Genomic DNA, 19119 nt, shown 5'->3' with positions numbered 1-19119 from the left:
GTGACTTTATTTCAACTACTTCAACAAATGTAGTAAATTTAAACACAAATGCTGTTAAAACACATTAAGATTGTGCTTCTATTTAAAAATCTCACTTTCAAACTACATTCTGCAGCTGCACCACGATCCTGCTCACTAAGCATAATAACATATAATCTCCAATATTATAGGAATTATATTCCATCAGTGAGACCAATCACATCATGACTGACAGAGATAATTATTCATTGATCCCACGTGTCTAAAGCTTCATACAGATATTCTAGATTTAAACTGAGATTACACATTATGTGCAATAAAGATTTCAGTGCAGGAGCTTTTCTAGTTATAACAGAAGGACATGCGGAGGTTTTATTCTGAGCTGAGGATGAATTCACGCTGTTTAATATCTGAATGTGAGAGAAAAAAAACTGCTGGTCAAAGAAATGACTGACGCACATAAAATCAGTAACTTTAGAAAGTCCTTGAGGAACTAAACTAATATCCAACCAGGATTTAGATTCTGACTGATAGTAAACCTCCGGACTGAATAAATGAAGAAATGAAACAGTTGGCTGGTTCTGTAAGAGGAAGGAGACAAAGAGAAACTTGGGGTTTGTTGAAGGAAAACCTGCCAACACAAGCAGGTTAGGTTACCGTGGTAACTGACCCCAAGCTTAACTTAGCTCTCTTTCTGAAACTGAAAACCCAGAGTTTCCCTCATTTCAGGGTGAAAAAACTCAGTTTTCACAAAACCCGCTTTCTGAAGCAGGCCCCTGGTGAACCTCTTCTTCTTATTATTATTAGTTTGTCTGTCTGATAATGTATGTATGGAAGCCCAAAGCTGACAAAATGTAGTAAGCAGCTATAAAACAAGTCACAAATAAAACTATGAATATGATAATAATAATAATTATATATATATATAAATATATATATATATATGTAGCTGTATAATTAAATTATGTATAGCTGAATAATTAAAATGTAGACATATAGAAACAAAGATTTATATTTTTCTTTAAACCTCCAATTAGCTGGTGAAAAAGGGACAAGCCTCTTTTCCCTATATATATACATTTCCCGAAATATATAAGTGTGTGTGTGTGTGTGTATTTGTGTGTATATATAACCACACATATATACACATATATAAAGTGTTCTACTTTTTCTTTAACCTCCAATCTGTTGGTAAAAAAAAAAAAAAGCAAAAGGCTTTTTAGTTTTTTCTTTACCAACAACCAACTATAAAATAACATTATTTGGTCTTTAGCCCTAGACCAAAAATGGGAAATTGAATGAAATAATTAGATATAAGAGTAAAATTAAGATTTAATTTTAGTTTATCAACTTATCAGTGGAAAAGAAAAAAGTAAAATGCTTTTTGCTTTTTCTGCACCAACTGACTGGAGGTTAAAAGAAAACCACAAAGATTTATATATCTTTTTTTGCTCAATTTCAATAATTTAGCTTAAAATATTAATTTTTAATGTATTCAGTTATATTCTTTATATGTCTGATAACATTTTACTACATTTTGTCAGTTTCGGGACTCCATACAAATGTAATAATAGGTCCTTCTAAGATGTAAAAACACATTTAGTTCAATAATTTCTATGAATTATTTGCACAATATAACTGGATTTTCTATTATTATTACTATTTATCTTTTAATTGTCTTAATTATTTAATTAATGCTGCTGCTTCTCTGTATTTGAACCAAAATAAAACATCTGGTTGTGCTTCAGCTACATCAGACACAACCAATCCTGAGACTGTTGTGTCTGCCTCTTTACATTAATTGAAGTATTTCCAGGTATTTCCTCATGCATGGAAGACTTCCGGTGTTGTTAGGTAACGTGACACCTGTGAGGTAAAGGGGGGGAGGGGGCGGGGCTTTATTGACCGAGAACCGACATCCTCAAGGTGTGGCCGGGTTGTTGTTTAACAGCAGCGGCAGCAGCAGTTTCAGTCGACACAGTTGAAGTGAGGCAGAGAGGAGCAGACACACCGAGCAACAGGTGAGTGTTTGAGAGATTAACACCGGAAGCTTCTTTGACTTTATGGTTTTTAAATTTAAAATAACTTATTACCTGTGGCCGCAAGAAAGGTTTGTTGTTAGATACCGCTTTAAATCAATTATCTCCTAATTATAGTGTTGTAGAAAATGATAAAGGAAAATGTCAAGTGTTGTGTCAATATGACTGAAACAGCTTCCAGTAGTTTCATACATTGAAATGGCGGTTAAAACTCACACAATACGTCATTATAGTTTTAGTATGATTTCAAAATAGAGCTGAAATAATTAGTCAGTTAATTGATTTGTTGATTAATAGAAAATAATCTGCAACTGTTTTGATAATCCACTAATCGATTGAGTCAAATATGCCAAATATTTCCTAGTATCAGCTTCTTATATGTGAAGAACTGCTACCTTTTTTTTTTTTTTTATAGTTTTATGTCATAATTAAACTAAATATTTTAAATTCTGGAGTATTGTTCAGACAAAACAAGCAATTTGATGATACTGACTTGGGCTTTAGGGTAGTTTGACAGCCATTTTCACTATTTTCTGATATTCTATAATCAATTAATTGACATTAGTTTAAGGAAACTGAGACAATGTTAAAGTAAATGTGTTCTAACAATAGAAATCTTCTTGTAGATTCGTCTTCACAGATCAGCACCTCAAAGGATCCAGCAGAGATGTCCTCGAGGCCCAATGGGAGTCCACCTCCCTACGAGTCGGATGGATAGTGAGTCTCTTTTGATGAATATAAATGATCTGTTCTGTTTATCTTCATTAACTTCAATCTATTCACACACTGTATATGAACACATCCTTGTATGGAAGTAAAGAAAGGACACAATAATTGATGGTATGAAAACCATTTTATGTGGTTTGAATTCCTCTTTCTGAACTTCCACGTGATTGAAATTTTTTAGTTGCTCATCAGAATTTTTCTGTCTTGGATCATGTGAGTGACAGAACGTAACCTGAAAGTGCTGACGTGTGATTGATCCTTGGTAGCCCAGATGTTCAAGTTATAGTAAATTTTGGTGTCTAAATGTCACCAATCCAATTTGAGCAGCTTGATTTTTTTTTTTTAAGAGCTTGACTTGGATTTTTGGATTCAAAAATAACCAACTGGTTCTGAGCAACTTAAAATTTATTATTGGACAGGTTGCTAATTTTTTAAAATCTGAAATTCAGAGGACTCAAAATTAATTGCCAACTATTTTGGTAATTGATTGTTTTAAGTCATTTTTTTAAAAGAAAAAATGCTAAAATTCTCTGGTTCCAGGTTCTTAAATGTATTTTTTTCTGGTTTCTTTAGTTTTTTTATGACAGTAAACTGAATATCTTTGGGTTGTTGACAAAACAAGACATTTTATGACGTGATTTTTGGCTCTGGGAAACAGTGATTGACATTTTTCACCATTTTCTGATTCAACTTCATATTCTAGACCAAACAACTAATCAGCTAATTGAGAAAATAATCGCCAGATTAATCGATACTGAAAATAAATGTTTGTTGCAGCTCTGCTGAGGTTGAACCATAAAAAGAACCTGAAAATCAAGTTTTTGAATTTTTTTTTTTTTTTATGAGTAAAATGCTATTCTTTTTAAATTTGCTCTTGAAGTACTCGTAGCGTTCCTTCTATAAATTCATATCCTTACAGCCTTTCTTTGCTTCCAAAATGCACTCAGATTGAATTTACACTTTTACAATAAATGTTTTTTTTCTGTGTTCACAGTAACGCCCCTCCCCAGCCGGCGTACTCTTACTACCCCGATGATGAGTTCCAGCATTTCTATCGCTGGACATCCCCACCGGGCATCCTCAAAATCATGTCCATCATCGTCATCGTGCTGTGTTTGGCCATATTTGCCTGTGTTGCCTCCACTTTGGCGTGGGACACTCAGGGAGCCTTGGGTAGTTTTGGGGGTTTAGGCTACGGGGGAAGCTATGGCGGCGGCGGGTATGGCGGCGGCGGGTATGGCGGCGGCGGGTACGGCAGCTTTGGCGGCGGTGGATATGGAGCCGGAAACAACTACGGTTACGGCGGACTTGGAGGAAACTACAATGACCCCCGGGCGGGCAAAGGGTTTATCATCGCCATGGCAGCCATCACCTTTATCACTGGCCTGGTCATCTTCATCATCATCGTGTCTCACCAGAGCCTATCAGAGAGCAGGAGGTTCTACCTGGCAGTGATTATCATCTGCGCCATCCTAGCGCTGCTAATGCTAATAGCTTCCATAGTCTACCTGGTGGCAGTGAACCCCATGGCCCAGTCCTCCGGTTCGGTCTACGGCAGCCAGATCGCCGGCCTTTGCGCCCAGTACCAACAACCGCAGCCCTCAGGAGTGTTCGTCAATCAATACCTCTACCACTACTGCGTCGTGGAGCCACAAGAGGTGAACACACAGATTTGACGTCCATTTTTTATGTTCTCATACCTGCGTCAGCACAGGAGGATTTGTTCTGTATTCTTTATCCTTTATTTTGATCCCCAGTAACAATAAAACAATCACACTGATCAATCAGCCAAATATAAAGATCAGAAATTGAGTGAAATAGCTCTGAGAGTAACTCAGAAAGGTTTTAACTCATCGGTTTATCTCTCGTTCTAGGCCATCGCCGTGGTGTGCGGCTTCCTGGTTACCGTGGCTCTCATCATCATGCTCGTCTTCGCCCTGAAGACTCGCCAGAAGATCCGAAACTACGGCAAGAGCAACATTTTGTGGAAGAAAGTGAAGGTCATCGACGAGATGGGGCCTCCTCAGGACGTAGAGGCGTGGGTGAGTGTTGGATGTTGAATTATTTAACCTGAGTATTTTCATTATGGATTACCAGATTATTTTCTTGATTTATCAATAGTCTGTACTCTTCAAACTCAAGGTGACATTGAGCTTTGGACTGTTGGTTGGACAAAACCAGCAAATATATTCAGTTTACAGTGATATAAAAAAGAAAAAAAGCAGCAAATCCTAACAATTTTAAAGCTTACACTAGGAAATATTTGTCATTTTTGCTTGATAATTGACTTAAATGGTTAATTGCTTATTTTTCTGTCAACTACTGGTTTCATCTCTTAGTTTTTTTCTGCTGAAGTTTCTTTTGACTTTGCTGAGTTTTACTGCATCCTGGTGTTTTTTCTTCCTGTTTCTAGTAAGATTCAAGATTAAAGAAACTTTATTGTGTCACATAGCAACAGAAATTCCTCTTTGACACGGCTCAGTCACAGACAAAGGTAGAGAAACGTCACGACAACAAAGTGGAAACAGTGAAACAGTAAAAACATCACAGTAAAATAAGTCCTGAATAAGAGAAACTGTATTGATGCATAAAGGAAAAAGACTCCAGACTGTCTGCGCAAAAGCAACAAATCATTTCAGCTCTAAACCTTCCAGAGGTGAAATCAAAAGAAGCTCTCATAGCTGATCTAATATCTGGTCTCTGGTGAAGCACGGCAGCACTTTGTGTATCAGTTGAAGTGGTTCGACCTGTTTGGTGGCAATCACCTGTTTGTCAGAGGGGGAGGGGGACGTGTGGATCACTGAGTTCCTTCTTTCTTTCTTTGTAGCATGCTCGGTTTCAAGGTGTGGTTTGTTCACGGGTGACAGTTTCAGTCTTTAGCTGATAATGTCGTATGGAAGGAAGAATTCCAAACCTGAACTGTCAAGCGTTAAAAAATTCAGTATTTACATCTCATCATGAATCATCCTTCTTTCCGGAGCTATTTTCAGAAGTGTTTTGCAACAACTCTCACACTTGACATGCTCATAGTAAGTAGGGATGAGTAGGTGAGTCATTTTGTTAACAGGTTGTAAGTCATGGTGACATTCAGCTGAGCCGATTCCTCGCAGTTTAGTTTACCGCAGCGGAAGAACAGGTCGGACCAGAACTCAAAACCATCAGGTCCACCAGTTAGCGGACACACAACACCGCAGCAGCAACATGATACTGGAAACCAGAGATATTTCACCGTAGCTTGTGGGAACGGTTGTCTGAAAGTGCTGACTGTGGAGACCTGCAGTGCATATACATGCAGACTGGTGTTTTGGGGGTGTGCAGCAGGGTGTAACTCAATAATGACACATACTTTCAGAGGACAAGTCCATGCAGGCGTATCACACCGGAGTTGGCAGAGATCCAGTGTGTTTTGTTTGAGAAGGGCAGACGTTAAATGGGAGGAATAATAATAAACATAAAAGGTTATCGCTGATAATACAGTTTACTTTTCTTTTTACTGTAGATGATTTGCAGAAGCGTTGAGTTCATTTCCCTCCAAAAAGGCCTTAAACCTTAAATTTCCAGCTGTAGACAGTAACATTAGCTGTAAGTTGTTTTTGCATGTGTTTGCAGGCTGTTTGGAGATGTTCTATGTCTATAATATACAATGAAACTTGTGCAACAGTTGATTGTGCTGCAGTGACCATCAGACCTGCATCACTACTGCAGCTACAGTAGCTCATCAGCTCACTGTGGATAAAAGAAGAGTTTTAGCATAAACAAATGTTTTTTCATTGGTTAATCCATCCATCAGTTATCACCACTTATCTGGCTCTAGGTTGCGTTAATTGATTTAATTGTATTAGCAGGAATTTTTGTTATATACAGCTGGGAAGTGCTGACAAACATGATAGAAATGTCAGTAAGTTCATGCCCTTATATAACTGTAGGCCTTATTTTCCTTACTGGTTTTCCATCATTGTTTGACTGGTTTGAATGTGTCTTTATGGTCTTTTAAAAGTCTTAAATTATAATTTGGAGAACACTGCAGAAACCCTGTAAAATCATATTACTCTTGTGGCGCAGCAAACATTAGATATCATACTTTAATGCTATAACATTGCTAAAATATGTTTTTTGGCATATTGTTAAAATGTTTATGACTCTTTCCTGAAGGTGAACAATGTGTCCGTCCCCCCGGAGGAGCTCCCGATGGCAGACTACCCCGATAAGCTGAGAGGCTCCAGGAGTCACCTGGATGACGAAAGCACAAACTATGACAAACCTCCGTACAGCTACACCCCACAGTGAGTAATACTGACACAGATAAACAGCTGCACTGATAACTGAGGGTGTGTGTGTGTGTGATGTTTTAATGTACTGCGCGCTGCAGATGGCAGCACAGAGAGACAGGTTAGTGCAGCAGTTTGAGCACAATGTGCAGATTTTAAAGGTTTATTTTCTTTTATTTGACATTTCACAGTAGAGAGAAACTGGAAATATGTGGAGAAAGCAAAGAAGGTAACTTAAAACAGATGTTCTCAGTCGTAATCAAACTGAGGATGTTGTGATTGTGATGTAGGTGTTTTAAGCCCCATTCAGACAACATTTTAACATCACCTGCAGGAAGAGCTGCTTGTCCTTCTTGTACAAAAATATTTTATTAATCTGATGGATGGAAACATGCTAACACCAACATATAGGCCTATTTGAGAACCAGTGTGATGAAAGAAGGCGAGCAAGACTCCATAAAAGCTCATCAAATCAGCCTTTTTAATGTCAGCTACAGGAAGATACTGCTGCTCTTGTTTGAGCCCTGTTTTAGTCTGTATTTGGCAAATTGACACCATTAAATGTCTGCTGAATTAGCTATTAGCAGCTGATGTACAGACAACTATCACTGAATTACTTTGAATGTTCTCAGGCAAGTTCTGAAGCCTCTTTTTCTCTAATTCCAAAGTGGATTTATGGAGGTTTATTGCTGATGGACATCATGTCTGTTTGTTCAGAATTGACTCGTGACACAAAGAAAGAGTCACAAGGAGAGTTTGCCTCGCCTTGAGCTCTCCAGCACCCCCGTGGGAAGGCTTTTCTCTGTTGGCATGTCGATTACAGACCATATCCTGCAATTTTCTGATGGTTAAAGTCCCGTCAGGAATGATGAGTTAAATTGCAGAAAAGCACAGAGAATATTTCACTTCCCACCTCCCTCTGTTGTTGATCCCATCCAAATAGGACTTTAGACCACAGAGATGCTCCATAATATACAAATTCTAAACAGGGTTTGAGTGTGTTTACATTGGAAACTTGATGATGATTAAGCAAATTTTATGTGTAAACTGGCATCTTTTAGTATCCTCCTTTTAAAAAATCTTGAATTTTGAGTGTGCTGTTAATGGACACAAAGGAAATAAAATGTGTACATATTATCAGAAAACAAAAAAGTATTAATATTTGGACGAATATTTAATTTTCTTCATTTTATTAATTTTAAGTTAATTTTCATCCACTAGCACATATATTCCTGTTTGTACAAAATGTTACTAAGCATATAAACCATGTATAGTATAAATACTAGTATGTATAGAGCTATAGGCAACACTTAAAACTGGTTTTCTGCAGACGTCTGCTGTTGAAAAGCTTGCTGGAACTTGTTATTATGCAAAAATGTGAACCAGTCTGTGTGATTGTTTCCTCTGAAAGTAGGACAGTCGAAAAACAAACATGCATGAGTGTTTTTAAGATTCATGTGTGCTATTTTCCTGCAACACCGAAACTATGTGAAATCTATTTGTGCTGATAAGGAAACTACAAAGAGGTAAACATGTAAGAGAAACAGGAAGTCATAGTTGATCTGTTTGCTCATCGGATGGATTGGCAGATCATCATCAGATCAGAATGACCTTTTATTTTACTTCCTCTTTCGACATTGGAAAGTTACTGAGGAGAAGAGAGATTTAAAATTAAAACTGTACATACATAGTTTAGTGGATATTACAGTATTTTCCTTTGTGCAGTCATGTTTTGCATAGATGTAAGAGCATCTTCAAATGGTAAAACATGCATAGCTAAGCTGTGAAAGCATGTTTATGTTCTGTTTATCTGTTTTTTATTATTATTATTATTGTTATTAGAGTTTTTTTCTGTATCGTCCAATAATATAAACACTGTAACTGTCCTTTGTCTCGTAGGCCTACAGCGGAAGAGAACCTGCCTTTGCAGAACGGGGCTCCCTACAGCAGTAACTCTGATTTAGCCGCCAGCTCGGCTGGAAGGCCCAAAAAGAGACGCGCTGGTCGGCCGCGTCGAGCTGATGGACAGGACTACGACACCGACTACGCCTCGTCTGGAGACGAGCTGGACGACGACAGCGACTTTTACAGGTATGAATGAGACATTTTGTAGAAGTTGGACTCCTCTATGTCAGCGTGCTTTGACATATCGTAGCTGTAATTTAAAATATTCCCTCTCTTTCCTCTTCCTTTCTACCTTTTTAGTGAATTTCCTCCGATCGCCAACGAGCAGGAACGCAACGACTACAAGCGTGAATTTGACCGCGACCACCAGGAGTACAAAGACATGCAGGCAGAGCTGGACGCCATCAATAAGAATCTGGCAGAAGTCGACAGAGAGCTGGACGAGCTGCAGGAGGGCAGCCCGCAGTACCTGGTGAGAGCTTAGAGCAAAACAGTTTGATATTTATTTACTCACCTATTTATATTATTTAATTTATTTAAAACCACATAATTTATCATCAATTTCAATCAATTTGTTGCTGTTTGAAGCATTTATAGTGTAGGAATCAACACCAGAAATATAATTTGCTTTAAAACTCTTAGCATTAAAGCTGCTTTAATCAATATTTTTATTTTAATAATGGATCAAATGACTGCGTGTAACATGAAAAGGTGTCGCTCAGAGTGACCACAGAGAATTATCACCCAACCTTGTTTATCCTTTCAGCTCTACAGAGTGTTTTTGCATGTTTCTTAATGACTTATTTTGCCTTTATGGCCTGCAGCTTTAATGTTTTGGTGCTCACTGCAGCAACAGGCAGCTGTTTTCAATGATAAACTCACTGTACTCCACCTGTTCAGCAGATAAAGTTAGTGCATAGCTGGTGAACATAGTGAAGCATTTTGCCGCTAAATACACAGTTAGCGACTAGCTGGTGAGGGAAGTGGAACATCTCGCTAAAGACGAGAGACAGATATTTTTCTCAGGAGGTTGTGGAGACCAAAAACTGAGCTAAAACGGTGAATAACTGATTTGATGAACACAAACATGACTCCAAACAAATAATAATACAACATCTGTTTGCTAACGTTTGCCATATACATTTTATTTAAGGTGATAAGTAAATGTTGTGTGTACAGCTTGTTTCTGATGCCCCTCAAGTGGCAAAAAAAAATCACCTAATATATGTCTAAGAGAGACGACAAAAAAGCATGTGTCCTTGATATTAATCTTAAATTTGAGTTTTTCATGACCCCGTTTCAATTTGAAATGTGCGACTGACAAATTCTTTTCTCTCTTTTTAACAGGACGCTTTGGATGAGTACAAAAGGATAAAGGACATGAAACGGGTACGTGAGATCGTTAAACGGATCTAAAGAGATCTTCAGAGCAAAGTCCATAATAGCATCTTATTCTTTATTCTCTATTCTATTTCTTTTTCTCATGAATCTCCCATCTTCCCCACAGTCTGCAGATTATCAGATGAAGAAGCGCAGGTGTAAATACCTGAAGGGAAAACTGAACCACATCAAGAAGATGGTCAGCGATTACGACCGCAGAGCCTGAGCGACTCTGTGAGGATCACACACGCCTGTCCGAGATGAGACAGAAAGGACTAAATCGGGTTTTTTGGCTCTGCTGTCGTCCTCAGTCTGCTCTTGAGACTGAGGAGCATTGTGTCGAGGACGCCGGTTGCGACGTCACCGCGGTCCGTCTGAGCTGATAGCCGGTGAAACTTTGTAAAGGTTGTTTTGTACTTAGGAAGCACAGAAAACAACTGTTCTGTCTTGCATTAAGCCACTGTTTGTACTGTGAGTGTCACCTGCCATAAATACTCTAAATAATATGTATTTATTTTGCCTAATGTGATAAGAGTTAAATGCAAATTAATACATAACCCCAGTTAATTTTAATGGCTCTTGTTTATAATGACTCATCATGACATGCTCTTCTTTTTACAGTGTTTTAATCCTCTTTTTTTTAACAGTAATGCAAACATATAAATATGTGGGAAACACTGACGTTCTTAATGTTTTTAGCAGTTTGAGGAGTGTGTATAAGGGTGTGTTTTTTATTTTGTATGGATGATAGAACAGAACACGTTCATGTGATTATGCATATTTAATGCACAGTGATGTACTTTTACAGTGATTTGTGATACATTTTACATCATAATAAATTCATTTATTAAACACTTTTTTTCTCTCTCTCTGTTCTTACACAGTGAACATTTTCTACTTCTGCTCTCCTTAAAAACACAATCACATAAACTCAGCGACAGATGCCTTTTTATTTTGTAACTGACAATGGATTCTTACATAAATTACATAAAGTGTTAAATACTCCTCGACCGAATAGCAAATGTGAATACAGCAGCCTCTCTTGATTTAAAGCCACTATATGTAGTGATCATCCATGTTTTGTGTTGCATTCACCAGAGGAAAAAAAATTGGAGACTTATCTTGTAACTATGACTTCCCTATCTCATAATTATGAATTACTATTTCATAATAACAAGAAAACAATCTCATAATTAAAGGAGTTTTCTCATAATTATTAGAAAATGTTCAGGCCGTTTCTATTTGAGGAGACAGAGACATGATGGCACTGCCTGATTTAATTTACTTTATTTCTTCCTTGTTTTGAGCAATAATATGGGAGATATTAATGTCACTGAGTAATGTGGATGGTATTATTATTATCATTTTTAGCATGTCAGCATTACACAGGTATCTTAAGTCCTTGTTATTTTTCAGGAGGAAAGCGGTCTAACCTTCTCCAAGTCGCTCTGTTCCTTCAGAAGCAGTTAAACCAGAGTGTCAAGGAGACATTCGTACATCTGAAATACATCCAAGCTTTCAAAATTTGTCTAATGGTTTTCCTGTAATTATGAGATGCGGAAGTCATGATTACCATCATTTAATCACAATGAAAGAATGAGGCAGTGTTTGTTGTCTTCTTCCACTGAGCCTTTTCTGGCATTTTCAGATTCTACACAGTGACGTTCAAGCTGCAGTAATCAATATTTTTTATATTAATAATGGATCAAATGACCAGAGGTAATGCAAAATCCAAAGAAAATTACCAACAATGCAGTTCCTATACAGCTTTTTTAGCCTCTTTGAGCTCACTGTTTTGATTTTGAACCCACAAATGAGACGGACACAGTTAACGACTAGCTGATGAAGAGAGTCAGATATTTTCTCAGGAGCTGGTGGAGACCAAAACAAAGCTGAAAAGAGAGTTATTATTGGACTCAGCTGAGCAGAAATATGGCTTTTTTCTTTAAATATTATTATATTTATATTTTCACACTAACAATGGATCAAATGACAGTGTGTAACCTGAAAGCTCTTAATGAATATCAACAGAGAATTATCAACTGAATCTGCAGTTTTGCAAGTGTTTTTTTTTTTTTTTTGCCTCTTTTAGCTTATTGTTTTGGTTTTGAACCTGCAAATTCCACTTTTATCAACCTGGAAAAGCTCTGATGAATCTACAGTACACTATTAGTCCAGCACTAAACAGCAGACAGACAAAGTTAGCAACTAGCTGGTGAAGAAAACATCTTGCAGCTAAAGATATTTTCAGATATTTTACTCAGGAGTCCGTAGAGAGCAAAACAGAGCAGAAAGGAGAGTGAATATTTAGCTTAACATCTGTCAAATGACCAGAAACTTGACTCCAAATGAAGGCTAATGTTGCTCTGTGACTTCTGGATGTGGAAATAGGCAGTATTTTTGCTAAAATATTCACCATAACAACATAAGTGTTTTCAACTCCCAAGTGGCCATAAAATTAAAATGCAACTTTAAGGAAGTGTTGCATATTAAAACTGCACACCGAAGCAACGTGCACGGTGACGAGATCACAGCACAGTGAAGCAGAGGGAGCTAACTTCAACATGTATGTTGTTACATTGATTAGGATCTTTTGTTTTTCTTTATTTATCCTCTTTGGTTTCCATCATTTCAGAGTTTCATTACATAGACACTACATCACATGAACATAACAACACATTTAACGTTAAAACACACTGATGAACTTCCCTTCCAGGCTGAATTTCAAGCTGTTGTTTTGAACTGTTCGGTCTGCATCGAGTGTCTCCTCAGCAGCATCCTCCTCGTCATCTCTTTCGGGTGCCCGGGAGGAGCGGTGGGAAGGAAAGTTTTTAGACCAGACTCCTTCTCATAGAAACCGCTTCCACCGCTGGAGCTGAGGTTGTAAACGTTGACGATGGGAGTGTTGGAGGAGTTGAGGGTCAGAGGCGGCAGAGATCTAGGCCTGGTCTGGGAGTTGTGGTCTAACAAGAAGGCACCAGACCCTCTGCGCTCAAACCCGGAGAGTAATCTCCTGGTCGGGCCCGATGTCGACAGTGACTCCCTGGAGCCCAGCGTGCTGGAGCAGCGTAAGGGGGCCAGCTTCTTCCCCTCTGTTGGGTCTCTCGCTTTCTGGTGCTGGGACTCCTCAGGGAGATTTGGGATCCCTGCAGCTAGCTGGGGGTCAGAGCCGTAGATGTCCGTACCCAGTTTACGCCTCTGGATGATGCTATTAAGGCTCGACGAGGCCATGCTATGAAGCGGAGTGCCGAGGTTCTTGCCACCAGAAAGGGAGGAAGAGGAGGTGACTGAATCTGTTCCAAGGGTTTCAGAATGAAGATTAGGATGGGAGGCAGAGTGGGACGATAGGAGACCTGGTAAGGATATCTTCTGTCCCCTGTGGTTGGCACATTCATTCTTTCCTTCTACTCCTTTATCGCGTCCCAATCTTGCTTCATACCATTTGAAGTTGTCAGCTTTTGAATATGCGTTGTTGTCCGCATCCGGTTTGGGAATTCTGAGAGAGAAGTCCTCGGTTTGGCGGTTATCTGAGGCTGCATGAGGATGCTGGGTGAGCAGGGAAGCTGGGATCTTTAGCCACGGCTCAGAGTTCAACCTCAGGAGGGGCTGCTGCAGTCTGTTCGCTGCCGCTTGGCTGAACCCTCGAAACCGTGAAGGTGAACATGGATGGGAGCTTACGCCGCAGGACTGGGCTTCTTTAAAAGAGAAGACAGGCTGTGGGGGACATAAGGAGGAGGAGGAGGTGTACTGAGGGGAGGTGATGAGCTGAATTTCAGAGGGAGATGCAGGAGCTGCTGATGTCATTTTGTCCGTCTGATCAAGAGGACCGAGGGGAGGCATGCTGAGATACTGTTTGGCTTGCAGTTTCCCACATGGGAACTTGTCAGTCGTTATGATGATCACCTCCTTCCCCTTGGCCTTGCATGTGTCCATCAAAAGCTTCAGAACCTTCCAGTCTCCAGCCATGACTGCGTAGACCAGCGCTGACGTCCCAGACTGATCCTCCAGGCCGATGTCTGCTCCACTATCCAGGAGTAGAGACACCACCTCGGGGCTGGCTTGCTCCCGGCAGGCGTGCATCAGCGCGGAGCGACCCTCCTTATCCTGGATGTTCGGGTCTGCTCCTTTCTCGAGAAGAAACTGGACAAGTTTGACCCGGCTAGCGCTCTGGGCGTCGGTATGCTGGGTCCTGCAGGCCACCATCAGGGGTGTCTGGCCTTGGCTATCGCTCTCGTTGATGTAAGCCCCTCCCTCCAGGAGCAGCCGTGTCAGTCGCAGGCGACGGAGGAAGACCGCTTTTAGCAAGGGGTTACCTGAATCCATGGCTACCCCAGGATTACAGCCCTCTACCTCCATCTCTTTTGGTCCTGACTGGTGGTTTTGGAGGTCTAGTTGGACACGTTTCTGGGGATAGTAACAAAACAGAGAATTATGCACAAGTAGAGCAGCTGCACACAGGTCTATAGAGTTGGGAAGTTGGAGGAGCTTTTTCAGTTGCCCCTGGAAAAAGTTCCAGGCAATATCTGGTTCTTTGACAAAACGTCAAAGGCAGTTGTATCATATATTGAAATATCATTCAGTTGTGGACAAATCAACTTTGGTGGAGAAGTTAACTACGACTCCCAGGGTGCATTTAGCCAAGAAACATCCAAGGCTCATGGGTATTTCATTATTTTTAGCTGTTCACCAATAATGACGGACAATTAGGATTTCTCAGAAACACTGAAGAAGTCGAAAGGTTGTAATTGTACTCAATAAAATGTCTTTTTGGAAGCATCTATTCAGTGTGTGGCTGTTCTTTGTCCTTGAGATTGTTTTTGCCTTTTAGCCAACACACCTGATAACGTTTTGAGATGTGCATACACTACAGTTAGTCAGAAACAAAGTTGAAAAAACAAAGTTGAAATATTTAAAAAAAAAGCGTCCATAACATAAACCTGTTACATTATCCAGAAGAGTCCTGTGTTTCTATGTTATGTTAAATTCAAGATATAATTTAAAGAAGAATTTAAAATGTGAATACAGAACAGAGAACCAGCAGCTCCTCACACTTTTCAACTCTTCGGCCACAAGTTAACCTTTAAAATAAGTATTAAAAGTTTATTTCCCAAAATAGACGTCTGAATGATGTTTTAAAGCCCTCTCCATGTTGCTAGGAGTCCAGTTCATGTGGAGAACTAATCATTCCTGGTGAAAAAATACATAAATCAGACAAAAAAGAGGGTGTTTTAAATGTAGAAACACTCTTCAAGTTTGTTAAAATCCCCAAATTATGACCTCAGTGTCCTTAGTGGTAGCTAAATGTTCCTTAAATATTCATTTTATTTACAAACTGTTGTGGTCTTTGCATGAAATATATTCCATTTTCTTTACCAATAAAACTACTTATGTGAAACAAATAGTTTATGGGTTTGGAGAGGCAGGAGATGTAAAACTCTTGGTTTTTCTGTTTGCAGACTGGATCCATTCAACAGTTCCTTTTCATGCGCTTGTCCTCCGCTGCACCAGCAGAGGCAACCACTTTCTATCAGCTTTTGTACCGTTTGTCCTTGCTTCTCTCGATTAGACCAGATGAGGTGGCGGTTAACAATGTCTCAGACAGTAACACAACATTTTCCTGCATGAGTCACAGACCCGTGAAACCGAAACATAACTAGATTTTACAGCTATGCTATGGAAAGAAATTACTTTTTATATTGCATCGGATCATATTTGCAATTTAGATGGTATGCAAAGCAGAAACAGTCACCCTGCACCTGTTTTGCTTTTGTGTGGTGCCCATACATACACAGCATAAAGCGAACTGTAATAACAATCAATCACACACAGCAGGAGATACTGTATCTTTGTCTCAATTAAGTTCTGAAAAACACATCTTAAAACACATCTTTCTCAACAGTTTTTAAAAATTTCAGTCTCATTTTAAGGGATTTGCATGTGTTTGTGTGTAAACAATGGCAGGTAAATAGAAAAATACAATATAACAACAAGTTGTTGATGTTAATCATTGTCCAATTGGTGATAATATCAGTCATCATTGCATAAATTGACTAGGCGAGCCGTACAACACTGTTAAAATAAGAACAATATGTTTGATTATACATGTTTAATGCATGTATATATATATATATTGGTTCATATGTGTGTGTGTGTGTGTGTGTCTCTCATTGTTCATGTGAAACTGAAATAATACTTAATGGACGGCACCCTGCATCATTCAGCATGTATTTATAGCATGTGTTGCTAATAGCAATGCTCCAGTTTCCACATAGTAATAAATCAATACACTGCTTTATGTTTTTAACTAATGACTTGCACTCCAGCACATTTTTATTTAATGGGAAACAATGACCACGAGGTTAAATTATGAGTCTGATATTCTATTATTTATTTATTATATATCTATTATATATATATATCTCTACCTATTTTTTTTTTTTTTTTAACTTTTAGCTTCCATAAAAAGATGAAGAACTGCAATGAATTTGTCCTAATATCTTATTCCTCTGTTCCATAGTGCTCCATTGTTGTCCAAAATCTATTAAAAACGTCATTGAGCCACAACGCTGTACTGTACTGCTGCTAAAAGAAATACTAGTACTCCAATCATGTATTAATACACTGCTGAAAATAGTCCCCAACAAATTTACTATTTATTCCTGTTTGAGTAACGTTTGCTAAAAACTACAGTGCCCAGCTGTTTTAGGAAATTACTGAACCTTTTTAAAAAATGCAACTCAATATATCTGAACTTTTTTTAAAGATGTATTTCTTCAGTTGGAGCCAATGGGCTTGGTGGTAAGTGCCATACGTAAGTAAAGTACTTCCCTACTTAGACTAGACTATTGAGTAATTAGCTGCTACATTTCATGGGATTTGTTGACAATAAGGAATAATGTCATCTGATGATTTTCAGCTGTGATTTTATGGTGTTTACATCCATTTCAGATGAACCATGAAGGGATGTAAGCTGTTTTTATTGTTCCATCAGTTTTATGATTGCAAAATTGAAAATACACTGAAAATAAAAGTCATATTTAAAACGCTACAACAGTGATTTAGTATTGGACTTGTGAGAGACAGATTTTAAAAAGCATGTTCAAAACCGATGCAGCAGACGCCAGAAACTCCTGATATTTATTTCTCTGTATGGGTCGACACTAGATCTTATGTTTTCCCATAATGCAATAGCGGCTTTTAATTAGGCCTTTCCTGCTTGGTAACCACCCACGTCTTTCAAATTCCACACCTCCAGTTTGTAACCTGGGTTTCCATCGAAAATTTGAAGTTTCCAAGCATGAGCTGAGATAACCCCTGATGACGTTACTATGACAACACCAGGTTTATTTTCTCACGTACAAGACATACAACTGTTTCCACAGGCTGAGTACTACTAACGATGAGGAAAACAATTTTCATGTGTAAAATAGGTGAAGTTGCCCTTTAATATTTGGTTGAAAATACTTTCTAGTTATTGATTCGTTAACGTTTATGAACCAAAGACATCAGCAGAGTCTTGTTGTCTGATGCTCTGCCACGGGAGACTCTTGATAGACAACTACAACCTGCAAGGAGAGGATCACATGGCCGACGGAGACAGTCGAAGGCTGTTGAAACCCGCCCCACTCTGCCTCTGATTGGCTAGTACTTGTTGCCTTCATTGGTTAGATTGGTTAGGTTCAGGCATGAGGAGCGAGATGATTAGGGTAAAAATATTTATTAGCCTTGCTAGCTAACCTAGTTGTACTGTAACATAAAATAAGCAGTGAAGAAGAACAAAACACAACTGTGTAAAACTCTACAGCAAAGAGAAAAAACACAGTAAAGCTCGATCTTTCACCTCTGTTTAGTTTTTGATAAATTTAGAAAAAATCCCCCAAAACATGTTAAAACAATGAGACACAAACTACTTGAACCTCCCTCTAAAGTATGACACACTCATTATTAATATTCATGCAAATAAGACATAAAATGTATCTGATTTTGAAAACATTTAAGGATCCTTCTGCATTACTTTCCAATTTCTGTAGTTTTACAAACAGAGTTTTCTATCAAACTATTCAACATGTGGATGTGTCGCCAAGAAAAACACTAATTATTGGATGATAACGAGGACGCAGCTCAATGCCAGTGTAGAAAAAACACAACAAATGTAACTTTTAATAATAAATTCCTACTAAAATGTGTCCATAGTAACATTTTTAACTATAAAAACTTATAATTCAACATCAGCAAACTCATAGTTAGTGTGGTAAGATAACAAATCGTCTCGTTCAGTGCCGTAGGTTGTCATTTGTCAATAATTGCCACTCAACTCTGTGTGTGTGTGTGTGTGTATGTGTGTGTGTGTTCAACCTGATTTAAGTGGGCGTTCACCAAAAATAGGTCAAGAACCACCAGTCTAGATGGTGGTAAGGACTCTAGATTAGCGGTTATGTGATCTCCTCCCTGCAGGTCATAGCTGTGTGTCCATCTTCACTTCTTGCCTGTTTTAATGCTTTTTGCCTTCAGTTTGGTCTTCAGAAGGGAAACACAAGCTCAGCTGGAGTCATGTGACTCATTCCATTGTTTGGCCACTTGACCGCTTTAGCTGTACTTTCAGGATCATCGTCTCTGGCTTGTATATAAGCACTGGCAGACGCAGTACATAATCACTGAATGCTCTGAGCTCGTCCTGCTGGCAGTCATACACATATATCCAAGACACAAAACGCCACCTGCACTGTGTTTGACAGACGAGGTGGAGGTGGTAAGCATTCAGTCATGCTGTTCCTTTTATTGGTCGACGCTTTCATCTTTCCATCTCTGCTGTGCGGGTCAAT

The 19119-nt window shown here is 38.8% G+C and overlaps 2 protein-coding genes across 2 annotated transcripts; one reads left to right on the top strand and one right to left on the bottom strand.

Annotated features, from left to right (window-relative positions):
* Window positions 1-1883: 1883 nt before the first annotated feature.
* On the top strand, window positions 1884-11151 carry oclna (occludin a). Its single transcript, XM_042394789.1, has 9 exons — window positions 1884-2000; window positions 2645-2735; window positions 3739-4402; window positions 4619-4786; window positions 6897-7027; window positions 8912-9103; window positions 9218-9389; window positions 10265-10306; window positions 10425-11151. The coding sequence occupies exons 2-9, from the start codon at window positions 2686-2688 to the stop codon at window positions 10521-10523; spliced, it is 1518 nt and encodes a 505-aa protein (XP_042250723.1). The 5' UTR covers window positions 1884-2000; window positions 2645-2685; the 3' UTR covers window positions 10524-11151.
* A 52-nt stretch (window positions 11152-11203) lies between these two features.
* On the bottom strand, window positions 11204-15057 carry ankrd34ba (ankyrin repeat domain 34Ba). Its single transcript, XM_042394787.1, has one exon. The coding sequence runs from the start codon at window positions 14651-14653 to the stop codon at window positions 13022-13024; it is 1632 nt and encodes a 543-aa protein (XP_042250721.1). The 5' UTR covers window positions 14654-15057; the 3' UTR covers window positions 11204-13021.
* Between the last annotated feature and the right edge of the window lie 4062 nt (window positions 15058-19119).

Source organism: Thunnus maccoyii, chromosome 19 (genome assembly GCF_910596095.1).
Source record: "Thunnus maccoyii chromosome 19, fThuMac1.1, whole genome shotgun sequence".
Classification (NCBI taxonomy): Eukaryota; Metazoa; Chordata; class Actinopteri; order Scombriformes; family Scombridae; genus Thunnus; species Thunnus maccoyii.
The sequence above is the reverse complement of the archived record's forward strand: the minus strand, read 5'-3'. Positions and strand labels throughout refer to the sequence as shown.